The sequence below is a fragment of the Hippopotamus amphibius genome, chromosome 1 (genome assembly GCF_030028045.1).
Source record: "Hippopotamus amphibius kiboko isolate mHipAmp2 chromosome 1, mHipAmp2.hap2, whole genome shotgun sequence".
Taxonomy (NCBI): domain Eukaryota; kingdom Metazoa; phylum Chordata; class Mammalia; order Artiodactyla; family Hippopotamidae; genus Hippopotamus; species Hippopotamus amphibius.
The window spans coordinates 153,206,100-153,218,266 of record NC_080186.1 but is presented as its reverse complement, the minus strand read 5'-3'; the positions used below and the strand labels follow the sequence as shown (position 1 = coordinate 153,218,266).

The 12,167-nt window shown below is 38.7% G+C and overlaps 1 protein-coding gene across 3 annotated transcripts in view; it reads left to right on the top strand.

The window, feature by feature from the left end:
• The window catches only part of ABLIM3 (actin binding LIM protein family member 3), a 127,130-nt gene that overhangs the window by 35,910 nt on the left and 79,053 nt on the right, over positions 1 to 12,167 (top strand). For all 3 annotated transcript variants that reach the window (XR_009053170.1, XR_009053169.1, XM_057731471.1), the window contains exon 3: positions 4,590 to 4,727. Coding sequence is in view for 1 of the 3 variants with exons in the window: in XM_057731471.1 (XP_057587454.1) it covers positions 4,590 to 4,727 (138 nt within the window). In the remaining 2 variants the exon portion in view is untranslated. The remainder of the gene's footprint in view (positions 1 to 4,589; positions 4,728 to 12,167) is intronic.

Genomic DNA, 12,167 nt, shown 5'->3' with positions numbered 1-12,167 from the left:
ATTGGAAGTACGGCATCCTAAACCACTGGACCACCAGGGAAGTCCCCAGAATCAGTTTTTAATTGGAGGAACTTTTATAAATCATTTTGTCCAATCTCCTCTGTGAATGAGGAGGAAATTGAGGCCAGAAGAGTTACAGGATTTGTCTAATCCTATGTAAAACTAGGTGACAGCAGAGAGGGAACTGGAACCCAGATTACCCCCAGCACTTCCTATCAGAGAGAAAAACACAAGATGAGAAACAACAGAGGGAGAGAGGAAGGGCCAGGTGGAGAAACCGGATGCTGGATTTGTTTCCTGCGATGTTCAACTCTCATGCTCCTTTTAACTTCCAAGGGGCCAGTCGTCCTCCTGTTCCAATATATTGTTTTGTTCCAGCAATTGTAAATTATCTTGATAGTTTTTGGGGAAGAGCTTTATTTGCATATTTAGTTGTGGGATTAAGATGTATTTCCTCATGGAACACTAAACATTTGGTAAACATATAGAAGAAGAGTCAATGTTTCAGGCCCTTAGTTTTTAATCTCATAGGCATTGACCTGATGATTTTCTTTCTTAAAAAATTATACTGACATCCATTGCCAACTGATTATCTTGCTTTTATTCTTGGAAAGATTGATTGTTCAGTCTTATAGTGCCTGAAAAATTGTACTTTAAAAAAAAATCAGTATTTATTTCACTGCTCAGAACCTTTTGTTTTCAGATCAAATTCAGGGTGGGTGAATCTGTGTGTAACTGGTTCTTTTTGCAAGTTATTTTTTAATACAATTTAAAAACTCTTCAGGGATAGAAAGGAATATTTAAGTCTGAGGTAGTAGTCCCATATTGATTTGTGCATGCTGTTTTTGTATAAATAGAATTCAACCAAGTTTAATTTCTTTTTCTTCATTCTTAATGCCTGGTGTTCCATTTGTGAAACTGAAGCGTGCCATGTCCAGTGTGGCAACCACTGGTCACATGTGGCTATTTCCATGTAAATTTATATTAATTAAAATTAAATACAGTTAAAAATTCATTACCTCAGGCACACTAGCCACATTTCAAATGCCTAGTAGCCACACGTGGCTAGTGATTATCATACTGGACAATGTAGATATAGAACGTTTCCATGTCTCAGAAAATTCTATTGAACATCACTGCTTAAGGACCAGTAACTGGGAATGTCTTTCCTGGGTTTATTTTACTGGCCAGATAACATAGAACAGAAGCCAGAGGTTCCTTGCATGCATTTTAGCAATATATTGCATGACACATATGTCTAAATTTGGCAACCCCATGGATTATTTCACAAGTGAGAGGATCTAATGTCTTTTGAGGCTTCTGGCTACTCTCAAGGATAAGCAGTTCCTAACATGAGGGAGTTCAAAACTTCATGTATAAGTCAGTTTGGAATTCAAAAGATGTTTGCCCATAAATGTTATAAATCACATGACCGAATTTTAGTACTTTCCGAGGTAAAAATTAATGGAAATAATAACCAGCAGAAAATCAACAATAAAATTTTAGAGTTTCGGAGGGTGTTATAGATTGCAGGGAAGAAATGACACTCTCCCCCCTTCATACACGCACAGAATAAGGTTAGATTAAGTTGCTGACTTAATCAAGAATATAAAATCTTATTGGAATGAGGTGGCTTCCAGAGCAAGAGCAGATGTGGCATATCTCAGCAGAGCTTCCCTTGACCCCCAGAGTTCCTATTGGCACTGTCTGGATGAAGAAAGGTCTTCACACGTCTGTAAGCTCAAATCTTGCTACACCACTGCCCATTTATAGTCATGGCTTACATCAGCAGTCTGCAAGAACTTGCACCAACGATGCATGCATTTCTGTTTATGGGACTAATTATAAACATCAGACATTTGTGGGCTCTGGTCACAGTCAGTGTCACCAAAACAGCACCCTCATCCTGAAGGAAGCAGTAGAGTTAGGTCTGGGAGCCCATGGGTACTCTGCCCGAGAAGATCTGCTTTCCCAATCCATCCCCTCACTCTGATTTTATGCCTTTTTATCTGAATGGTTCAAAGATTGAGTTTTGACTAAAAACCATCATCAGTAATCCATCTCCTCAGAAAATCAAATCATGAAAAATTTAATACATCTTGCTGGTTCTTGAGCAGTAAGGTGGAATCAATTAGAAGAGGTAGATGAAAATTCGTGTAGTGATTCTGGAGGGACTCTGGATACTTTCAAGAGCTCTCATTATTGATGGTGGTGATTATACTATTTGTTCCTATTTTATTTTCAGACTCACAGCTTTGTGTCCCTCAGCAGTCGTAGATCAGTACACTGCTCGTATAAATAGAACCTATATTTTTCTCCAAAATTGGGGGGAGAGGGGAGGGTGAAATATTTTCCAGGGGACATTGAGCAGGAATCAGAAAAAGAAGCAAAGGAAATAGGACTAAGGAGAATGTTTGTAGACATTCTAGGGGTCGGGATGGATTGCTCTGAGCTCTGGGGAGGATGTGATGGTCATGATACCCGTAGAGCTCTGGACACATTTGTGGAGCACTTCATGCACTTTTTGAAATGCTTTACATGTATTAACCCATTTACTGAGTTAATGATTTAGTTAACTAGCTAACTCATTTAACCTTTGTCTTAAATTTAAGACAGAAAAAAAAGAATTCAATAAAGGGCATGAACCTCTTGAGAGAAGGACTGTAAGAAAGGTATTATTCTCCCACCTCAGATAGCAAAGTTGTCAGCAGTAGTGGTTTCAGGGCTAAGCAACCAGCTTTTTTGCCCTACAGTGCACTTATGATTCAAGATGTGGGAGGTAATCGAAAGTCCTGCTTTCCTGTTCCTTGACTTTAAAAGGAGGAGAGCGGATGAGATGAGTTATGGAGATCATCTTTGAGAATCCAAAGAAAGCTGTAGGATAATGTATGTAACACCAAACTTTATATTTCATTAGAGAGAAATATTAACTCTCAGGTGTATCAGTCAGGTATGCTACAATAACAAAAAATCTTAGAGAACATGACAGCAAAAATTCCTCCTTGCTCATGATAGATGTTCATCCTGGGTTAGTTTAGAGCTCTGCTTCAGGACTCCTCAGCCAGGGATCAAAGCTGATGCATCCTGCACACCATCTGGGGGTATCACTGGCTGCTAGGCTATGGGAAAAGCAATATGGCAGCTCCCATACTGGCTCCCAGGACTTCCAGTTGGAATTGACACACATTTCCATTCACATTTCATTGCCAAGCAAGACACCATGTGCAGTTCTTCTTGTGCCAAGAATAAAAGATTGAAATTTCAGTGAACAGACATAACAACTACCACACTAGGTCAAGAACCCTTGAATTAGGTGACCTCTAGGTTCCTAGGCAGTTCAAGGTTTCTGTGAGTCCAGGTTAATTTATATTATGCTTATTCAGAGTTTAGCCAGTAAGTCTACATGTCTAAATGATAGACACCAATTCTCCTCCAATCAAGTGGTCACCCTTATAGCTAGGACAAAAGTGAGCCTTATCCTAATAGGGTATGAGTAGAAGTTTGTGGACTATTGCTTCAGCCTTGAGTAAGAATTGAGGAATTGAGTTGTTCTCTCCCTAGGGCCCCTAGGGGTGTCCTCCAAGAGAGAAGATTGGGTTCCTCACTGGCAAAATTATCTCAACAGTTTATATATAATGAGGTTGGAACAGATAGCTATTAATGTCCCTTCCAACCCTGAAATTTTATGTTCTAGGCAGGTGCCTACTGTTATCAAATGTTGGATGACCAGATTATAGAATGGTCAAGCAAAGTATATTTCAGGGAAAGGAAATCTAGAAAAGTAGCCGTGATAAAGTCTAAACAAGAGATCAGTAACCTCAGAAGGCAAGTATAGGTCTATGGCATCATCAAATACTGACCATAGCATTGTAATCTCAGTGACTTCAGCCCCTTCAGAGTCTCCACCGGCTCTTCTTAACTATACACATATGACATTTTCTCAATGTTATGGAAAGTGCTGTTCAAAGGCAGTTGTAACATCTGCCTCATCAACTTCCTTCCAACTAGAGTGCCTCCCTTTATGCCTCTTTTATAGAAAGTTGGCTACCACTGTCCATCCTCATTTATAGATGTGTAAACTGAGGTGCAGAGAGGGGCTGTATCTTGCTCAACAAAAAGGCCAGTTGAAGGCACAGTCAGCCACCCATTTCCTTGAGACCCAGGAGTCAATGGCAAGACCTAAATTCCCTTTGTTTGGGGCCTGGTATTGATCCAGAGATCTCCCAAGAAATGGTGTTTCCAGATCATTTACCTTGAAATACTCTACTTCCTCTTTTATTTTTCTTCATTCGTGAATTTGGCCTCTATTATTGCAAGAAGATGTTATGCTCACTCATAAGTCTCTTCCCACTTAAGGAGATTTTATGGACTCACATCTTAATGCCAGGTAGAACAAACACAGGCAGTTAAGGTACCTGCAGAGATGTCTTAGCTTGGCATACTCAGCCTGGTGATGTTTTGAAGGTACTTTGCTAATCATTTTCACCCTTTCTTCTTTTTCTGCCATTAAGATTATAATCATGTCTTATGGCAGATTTTTTAAAGAATAGGGACCTTCTGGATAGTGATCTCTTTGTTTCTCTTTACAGTTCCTTATCAGCAGAATCCGTACAATCCCCGAGGCAGCTCCAATGTCATCCAGTGCTATCGATGCGGAGACACCTGCAAAGGGGAAGTGGTTCGAGTCCACAATAACCACTTCCACATCCGATGCTTCACCTGTCAAGGTAGGAAGCCCAGTCTCCCAACTCCCTTCTCAGATTTCTGGCCATACTTTCTCCCCAGGACATGCCACAGCGCAGGTAGAACAAACATAGGCAGTTAAGGTACCTGCAAAGGCCGAAAATGACCTTCCTTGAGCCGGTAATGAGAATTCTCCTTTCAGCAGTGTGCGTGAAAAAGGAGGGTAGAGTGAGGGAAGCATTGGGATACGGGGGAGACAGGAAGGCTGGTGACCCCGGAGTGGAAGCACCCCAGAAGGAAAAAGTCAGTCCTGCAAGCTTCCCTTACACATCTGAGAGACTCCTGGCTTGTGCCTGTGAATCAATCTGAGAGCCAGAGAAAGAGCAAGCTGTCAGAGCTAAAACTTGGCATGGCTCTGAGATGAGTGTGACGATCCTCAGAGGTTAGGTTTAACAAGGGAGAAGGTACATCTTGACTTCAGTAAGTTTTGTGATTTGGGAGCAGATGGATGCTGGCTTACCTCTAATTGTGACTGCTTACCCATGGCTAATCTATAATCCCTTAGCTCAAGTGAGCCAGGCATTCGCAAAGAAGAAGGCTCACTAGCGGTAGGAAAAGAGGGACTCGGCTGAAGGAGCCTGGAGAGCCCTCTGGCCCAAACAGGGTGACACTCCCTCCCCAGTGTCCCTGACTAATGCTGCTCTAGCCTCCACTTCTCAAACTTTTCTTGCAGGCTTCCTGTTCCACAGAGAAGCCATTCTAATGTTGGGTTGCCCTGTGGGTTTAGAAAATGTTTGACCTCAAACGTGTTGGTTTTAGATTTGTCCTCATGGGGTTTGGTGAGCTCCTTGTGATTGCTTTTCCCTGTGGCTGCCCTTCACATACTTGTAGCTAGGGCTGCCCCACACACAACTATACTGCAGGTCCTTAAACCGGGCCTCATCTGAAATAATTCCAGCTTGTATAATCATCCTAGAGGCTTCTTCCTTGATCCTTTCTGGTTTGTCACGATCATTCCTAAAGTGTAATGCCCAGAACAGACCACACTTCTCAAGTTCTGCCAAATACAGCAAGGACTACATTCCTTTAATGTGACTGATATTGAGTTAACTTCCCGAGGAGCCACTTCACACCAGTGATGTATATTGAATTTAAAGTCAATTAAAACCTCCAGATCTTTTCATTTTAGTACCTGATTCTAACCTCAGCCTCATATATCCGAGATTGACTTCCTCTGCCATCGTTAAAGTCCCAGATTTCTTTCCCCAGGATCTAACTGGACTTTTTCACTATGCAAATAAATCTCATTTCATATTCCCTAACTTATTTATAGAAGCTTATATGGGGTATATATATATATATATATTTTAATTTTATTTATTGGCTGTGTTGGGTCTTCGTTGCTGCACACGGACTTTCTCCAGTTTCAGCAAGTGGAGGCTACTCTTCGTTGAGGTGCACGGGCCTCTCATTGCCATGGCTTCTCCTGTTGCAGAGCACAGGCTCCAGGCGCGTGGGCTTCAGTAGCTGTGGCATGTGGGCTCAACAGTTGTGGCTCAGTAGTTGTGGCGCACGGGCTTAGTTGCTCCACGGCATGTGGGATCTTCCTGGACCAGGGCTCGAACCCATGTCCCCTGCATTGGCAGGCGGATTCTTAACCACTGCGCCACCAGGGAAGTCCCATATGGGGTATATTTTAATTGTGTGGTTTTTATTTCATTTTATTTTATTAATTTATATTGGAGTATAGTTGACTTACAATGTTGTGTTACAGCAAAGGTGTACAGCAGAGTGATTCAGTTCTACATATACAGATATCTATTCTCTTTCAAATTCTTTTCTCATTTAGGTTATTACACAATATTGACTAAAGTTCCCTATGCTGTACAGTAGGTCCTTGTTAGTTATCTATTTTAAATATAGTGCTGTGTGTATGTCAGTCACAAACTCCCAATTTATCACTCCCGCCAACATTTCCCCTTTGGTCACCATAAGTTTGTTTTCTAAGGCTGTGACTCTGTTTCTGTTTTGTAAATAAGTTCATTTGTATCATTTTTTACGATTTCACATGTAAGCGATGTCATGTGATATTTGTCTTTGTCATCCATGTTGCTGCAAAGGGCGTTATTTCATGCTTTTTAATGGCAGAGTAATATTCCATTGTATATATGTGCTACATCTTCTTTATCCATTCATCTGTTGATGGACATTTAGATTGCTTCCATGTCTTGGCTATTGTAAACAGCACTGCAGTGAACATCGGGGTGCATGTAACTTTTGAACCATGGTTTTCTCCAGATATATGCCCAGAAGTGGGATTGTTGGATAATTTTGTAGCTCTATTATTAGTTTTTTAAGGAACCCCCATACTGTCCTCCATAGCTGTTGTACCAATTTACATTCCCACGAACAGTGTAGGAGGTTTGCTTTTCTCCACACACTCTCCAGCATTTATTGTTTGTAGACTTTTTGATGATGGCCATCCTAACTGGTGTGAGTTGATATCTCATTGTAGTTTTGATTTGCATTTTCTCTAATAATTAGGCAATGTTGAGCATCTTTTCATGTGCCTCTTGGCCATCTGTATGTCTCCCTTGGAGAATTGTCTATTTAGATCTTCTGCCCATTTTTTTATGGGGTTGTTTGTTTTATTGATATTGAGCTGCATGAACTGTTTGTATATTTTGGAGATTCATCCCTCGTCAGTCACATCATTTGCAAATGTTTTGTCCCATTCTGTGGTTATCTTTTCATTTTGTTTATGGTTTCCTTTGCTGTGCGAAAGCTTTTGAGTTTAATCAGGTCACATTTGTTTATACTTGTTTTTTTTTCCATTACTCTAGGAGATGGATCAAAAAAGATATTGCTGTGAGATTTTTGTCAAAGGTTTCTGCCTGTGTTTTTCTCTAAGAGTTTTATAGTATCTGGTCTTACATTTAGATCTTTAATCCATTTTGGGTTTAGTTTGTGTATGGTATTGAAGAATGTTCTAATTTAATTCTTTTTTTTAAGCTTTTTTTTTTTTGTATTTATTTATTGGGCTGTGTCATGTCTTAGTTGCAGCGTATGGGATCTTTTAGTTGTGGCCTGCAGGATATTTTAGTTGCAGCATGAAGGATCTTTAGTTGCGGCATGCAAACTCTTAGTTGCAGCATGTGGGATCTAGTTCCCTGAACAAGGATTGAATGTGGGGCCCCTGCTTTAAGAGAGCAGAGTCTAGCCACTGGACCACCAGGGAAATCCCTAATTTCATTCTTATACATGTAGCTGTCCAGTTTTTCCAGCACCACTTATTGAAGAAGCTGTCTTTCCTCCATTGTATATTCTTGCTTCCTTTGTCATAGCTTAGTTAACCATAAGTGCATGGGTTTATTTCTGGGCATTCTATGCTGTTCCATTGATGTATATTTTTGGTTTTGTGCCAGTACCATACTATTTTGATGGCTGTAGCTTTGAAGTATAGTCTGAAGTCAGGGAGCCTGATTCCTCAAGCTCCGTTTTTCTTTCTCAGGATTGCTTAGGCTATTTGGGGTCTTTTATGTTTCCATACAAATTTAGAAACTTTTTATTCTAGTTCTGTGAAAAATGCCATTGGTAATTCGATAGGAATTGCATTGAATCTGTAGTTTGCCTTGGCTAGTATAGTCATTTTAACAATATTGATTCTTCCAATCCAAGAACATGGTATATCTTTCCATCTGTTCGTGTCATCTTCAGTTTCTTTCATCAGCATCTTATAGTTTTCAGAGTACAGGTCTTTTGCCTCCTAAGGTAGGTTTATCCCTAGGTATTTTATTCTTTTTGATGTGATGGTAAATGAGATTGTGTCCTTAATTTCTCTTTCTGATTTTCCATTATTAGTGTATAGAAATGCAAGAGATTTCTGTGTATTAATTTCGTATCCTGCAACTTTGCCAAATTCAAAGATTAGCTCTTGTAGTTTTCTGGTGACATCTTTAGGATTTTCTATGCATAGTATCATGCCATCTTCAAACAGTGACAGTTTTACTTCTACTTTTCCAATATAGATTCCTTTTATTTCTTGTTCTTTTCTGATTGCTGTGGCTGGGACTTCCAAAACTATGTTGAATAAAAGTGGTGACAGTGGACATCCTTACCTTCTTTCTGATCCTATAGGGAATGCGTTCAGCTTTTCACCATTGAGAATGATGTTAGCTGTGGGTTTGTCATATATGGCCTTTATTATGTTGATGTATGCCCACTTTCTGGAGGGATTTTATCATAAATGGGTGTTGCATTTTGTCAAGAGCTTTTTCTGCATCTATTGAGATGATAGTATGGTTTTTATCCTTCAGTTTGTTAATGGGGTTTATCACACTGATTGATTTGTGAATACTGAAGAATCCTTGCATCCCTGAAATAAATCATACTTGATCAGGGTGTACAATCCTTTTTAATGGTATATGATCTTTTTAATGTATTGTTGATTCAGTTTGCTAGTATTTTGTTGAGGATTTTTTCATCTATGTTCATCAGAAATATTGGCCTGTGATTTTCTTTTTTGTTATATCTTTGTCTGGTTTTGGTATCAGGGTGATGGTGGCCTCACAGAATAAGCTTGGGAATGTTCCTCCCTCTGCAATTTTTTGGAAGAGTTTCAGAAGGATTGGTGTTAACTCTTCTCTAAATGTTTGATGGAGTTCACCTGTGAAGCCATCTGGCCCTGGGCTCTTGTTTGTTGGAAGTTTTTAAATTACATTTTCAATTTCAGTACTTGTGATTGGTGTGTTCATATTTTCTATTTCTTCCTGGTTAAGTCGTGGCAGATTGTATCTTTCTAAAAATTTGTCCATTTCTTCTAGGTTATCCATTTTATTGGAATATAGTTGTTTCTTAGCAGTCTCTTATGATCCTTTGTATTTCTGTGGTGTCAGTTGTACCATCCCTTTTTTAATTTCTAATTTTATTGATTTGAACCCTCTCCTTTTTTTTTTTTTTTTTTGATGAGTCTGGCTAAAGGTTTATCAATTTTGTTTGTCTGCTCAGAGAGCCAGCTTTTAATTTCATTGATCTTTTCTATTGTTTTCTTCATCTCTATTTCATTGATTTCTGCTCTGATCTTTATGACCTCTTTCCTTCTGCTAACTTTGGGTTCTGTTTGTTCTTCTTTCTCTAGTTGCTTTAGGTGTGAGGTTAGGTTGTTTAAGATTTTTCTTGTTTCCTGAGGTAAGATTGTATTGCTATAAACTTCCCTCTTAGGACTGCTTTTGCTGCATCCTGTAGGTTTTGGACCATCGTATTTTTGTTGTCATTTGACCCTAGGTATTTTTTTTATTTCCTCTTTGATTTCTTCAATGATCCATTGAGTGTTTAGTAACATATTGTTTAGCCTCCACGTGTTTGTGTTTTTTATAGGTTTTTTCCCTGTAACTGATTTCTAGTCTCATAGCCTTGTAGTCAGAAAAGATGCTTGATATAATTTCAATTTTCTTAAATTTTCTGAGTCTTGATTTGTGGCCCAAGAGGTGATCTATCCTGGAGAATGTGCCATGTGCACTTGAGAAGAAAATGTGTTCTGCTGCTTTGGGGTGGAATGTTCTATAAATATCAATTAAGGCCATCTGGTTTAATATTGTGATATAAGGCCTGTGTTTCCTTATTGATTTTCTGTCTGGATGACCTATCCATTGATGTAAGTGGGTTTTAAAGTCCCCCACTATTATTGTGTTACTGTTGGTTTTTCCTTTTATGGCTGTTAGCAATGGCTTACATATTGAGGTGCTCCTATGTTGGAGATAGATATAAATATGGATATGGATATAGATAGATCGATATAGATAGATAGATAGATAGATAGATAGATAGATAGATAGATAGATTTACAATTGTTATATCTTCTTTGATTGAACACTTGATTGTTATGTAATGTCCTTCTTTGTCTCTTGTAATAGTCTTTATTTTAAAGTCTATTTTTTCTGATATGAGTATTGCTGCTTCAGCTTTCTTTTGATTTCTATTTGTATGGAATACCTTTTTTGATCACCTTACTTTCTGCCTATATGTGTGCCTAGATCTGAAATGGGTCTCCTGTAGACAGCATATATACAGGGCTTGTTTTTGTATCCATTCAGCCAGTCTATGTCTTTTGGTTGGAGCATTTGATCCATTTACATTTAAGGTAATTATCAATATATATGTTCTTATCGCCATTTTGTTAATTGTTTTGGATTTGTTTTTGTAAGTCTTTTTCTCCCCTTCCTCTTTTGTTCTCTTCTCTTATGATTTGACGACTAACTTTAGTGTTGTGTTTGAATTCCTTTTCCTTTTTTGTGTGTATCTATTGTAGGTTTTTGGTTTGTGGTTACCATGAGGTTTTGATATAGCAGTCTATATATATACAAGATTGTTTTAAATTGCTGTCTGTTAATTTCAAATACATTTCCAATATCCTGTGTTTCTACTTTCCTCACAATTGCTGATTTTGAGGGGATGACTTCCTACCTTTACTGTATGTTTGTCGTTACCAGTGAGCTTTTCCATTCATAATTTTCTTATTTCTGTTTGTGGCCTTTTCTTTCCCACCTAGAGAAGTTCCTTTAGCATTTGTTGTAAAATTGGTCTGGTGCTGCTGAATTCTTTTAGCTTTTGCTTTCTCTGTAAAGCTTTTGATTTCTGTGTCAAATCTGAACAAGACCCACTGGGTAGAGTGTAGGTTTTTCCCTTTCATCACTTTAAATAGATCATGCCACTCCCTCTTACTTGCAGAGTTTATGCTGAAAAATCAGCTGATAAACTTATGGGAATTCCCTTGTGTGTTATTTGTTGCTTTTCCCTTGTTGCTCTTAATATTTTCTATTTGTCTTTATTTTTTGTCAATTTGATTGCTATGTGTCTTGGTGTGTTCCTCTTTGGATTATCCTGCCTGAGACTCTCTGCACTTCGTAGACTTGGGTGACTGCTTCCTTTCCCATGCTAGGGAAATTTTCAGCTATTATCTCTTCAAGTATTTTCTCAGGTCCTTTCTCTTTCTATTCTCCTCCTGGAACCCCTATACTGCAAATGTTGGTGCATTTAATGTTGTCCCAGAGATCTCTTAGACTGTCCTCTTTTCTTTTCACTTTTTTCTTTATTCTGTTCCATGGCAGTAATTCCCACCATGCTGTCTTCCAGTTCACTCATTCATTCTTCTGTGTCATTTATTCTGCTATTGATTCCTTCTAGTGTGTTTTTCATTTCAGTTATTGAATTATTCATCTCTGTTCTTTAGACCTTCTAGCTTTTTGTTAAACATTTCTTTTATCTTCTCAGTCTGTGCCTCCATTCTTTTTCTGACATCTTGGATCATCTTTACTATCATTACTCTGAATTCTTTTTTTGGTATATTGCCTGTCTCCACTTCACTTAATTGTTCTTCTGTGGTTTCATCTTGTTCCTTCATCTGGGACATATTCCTCTGCCTTCTCATTTTGTCTGACCTTCTGTGAATGTGGTTTCCGACCCACAGGCTGCAGGGTTATAATTCT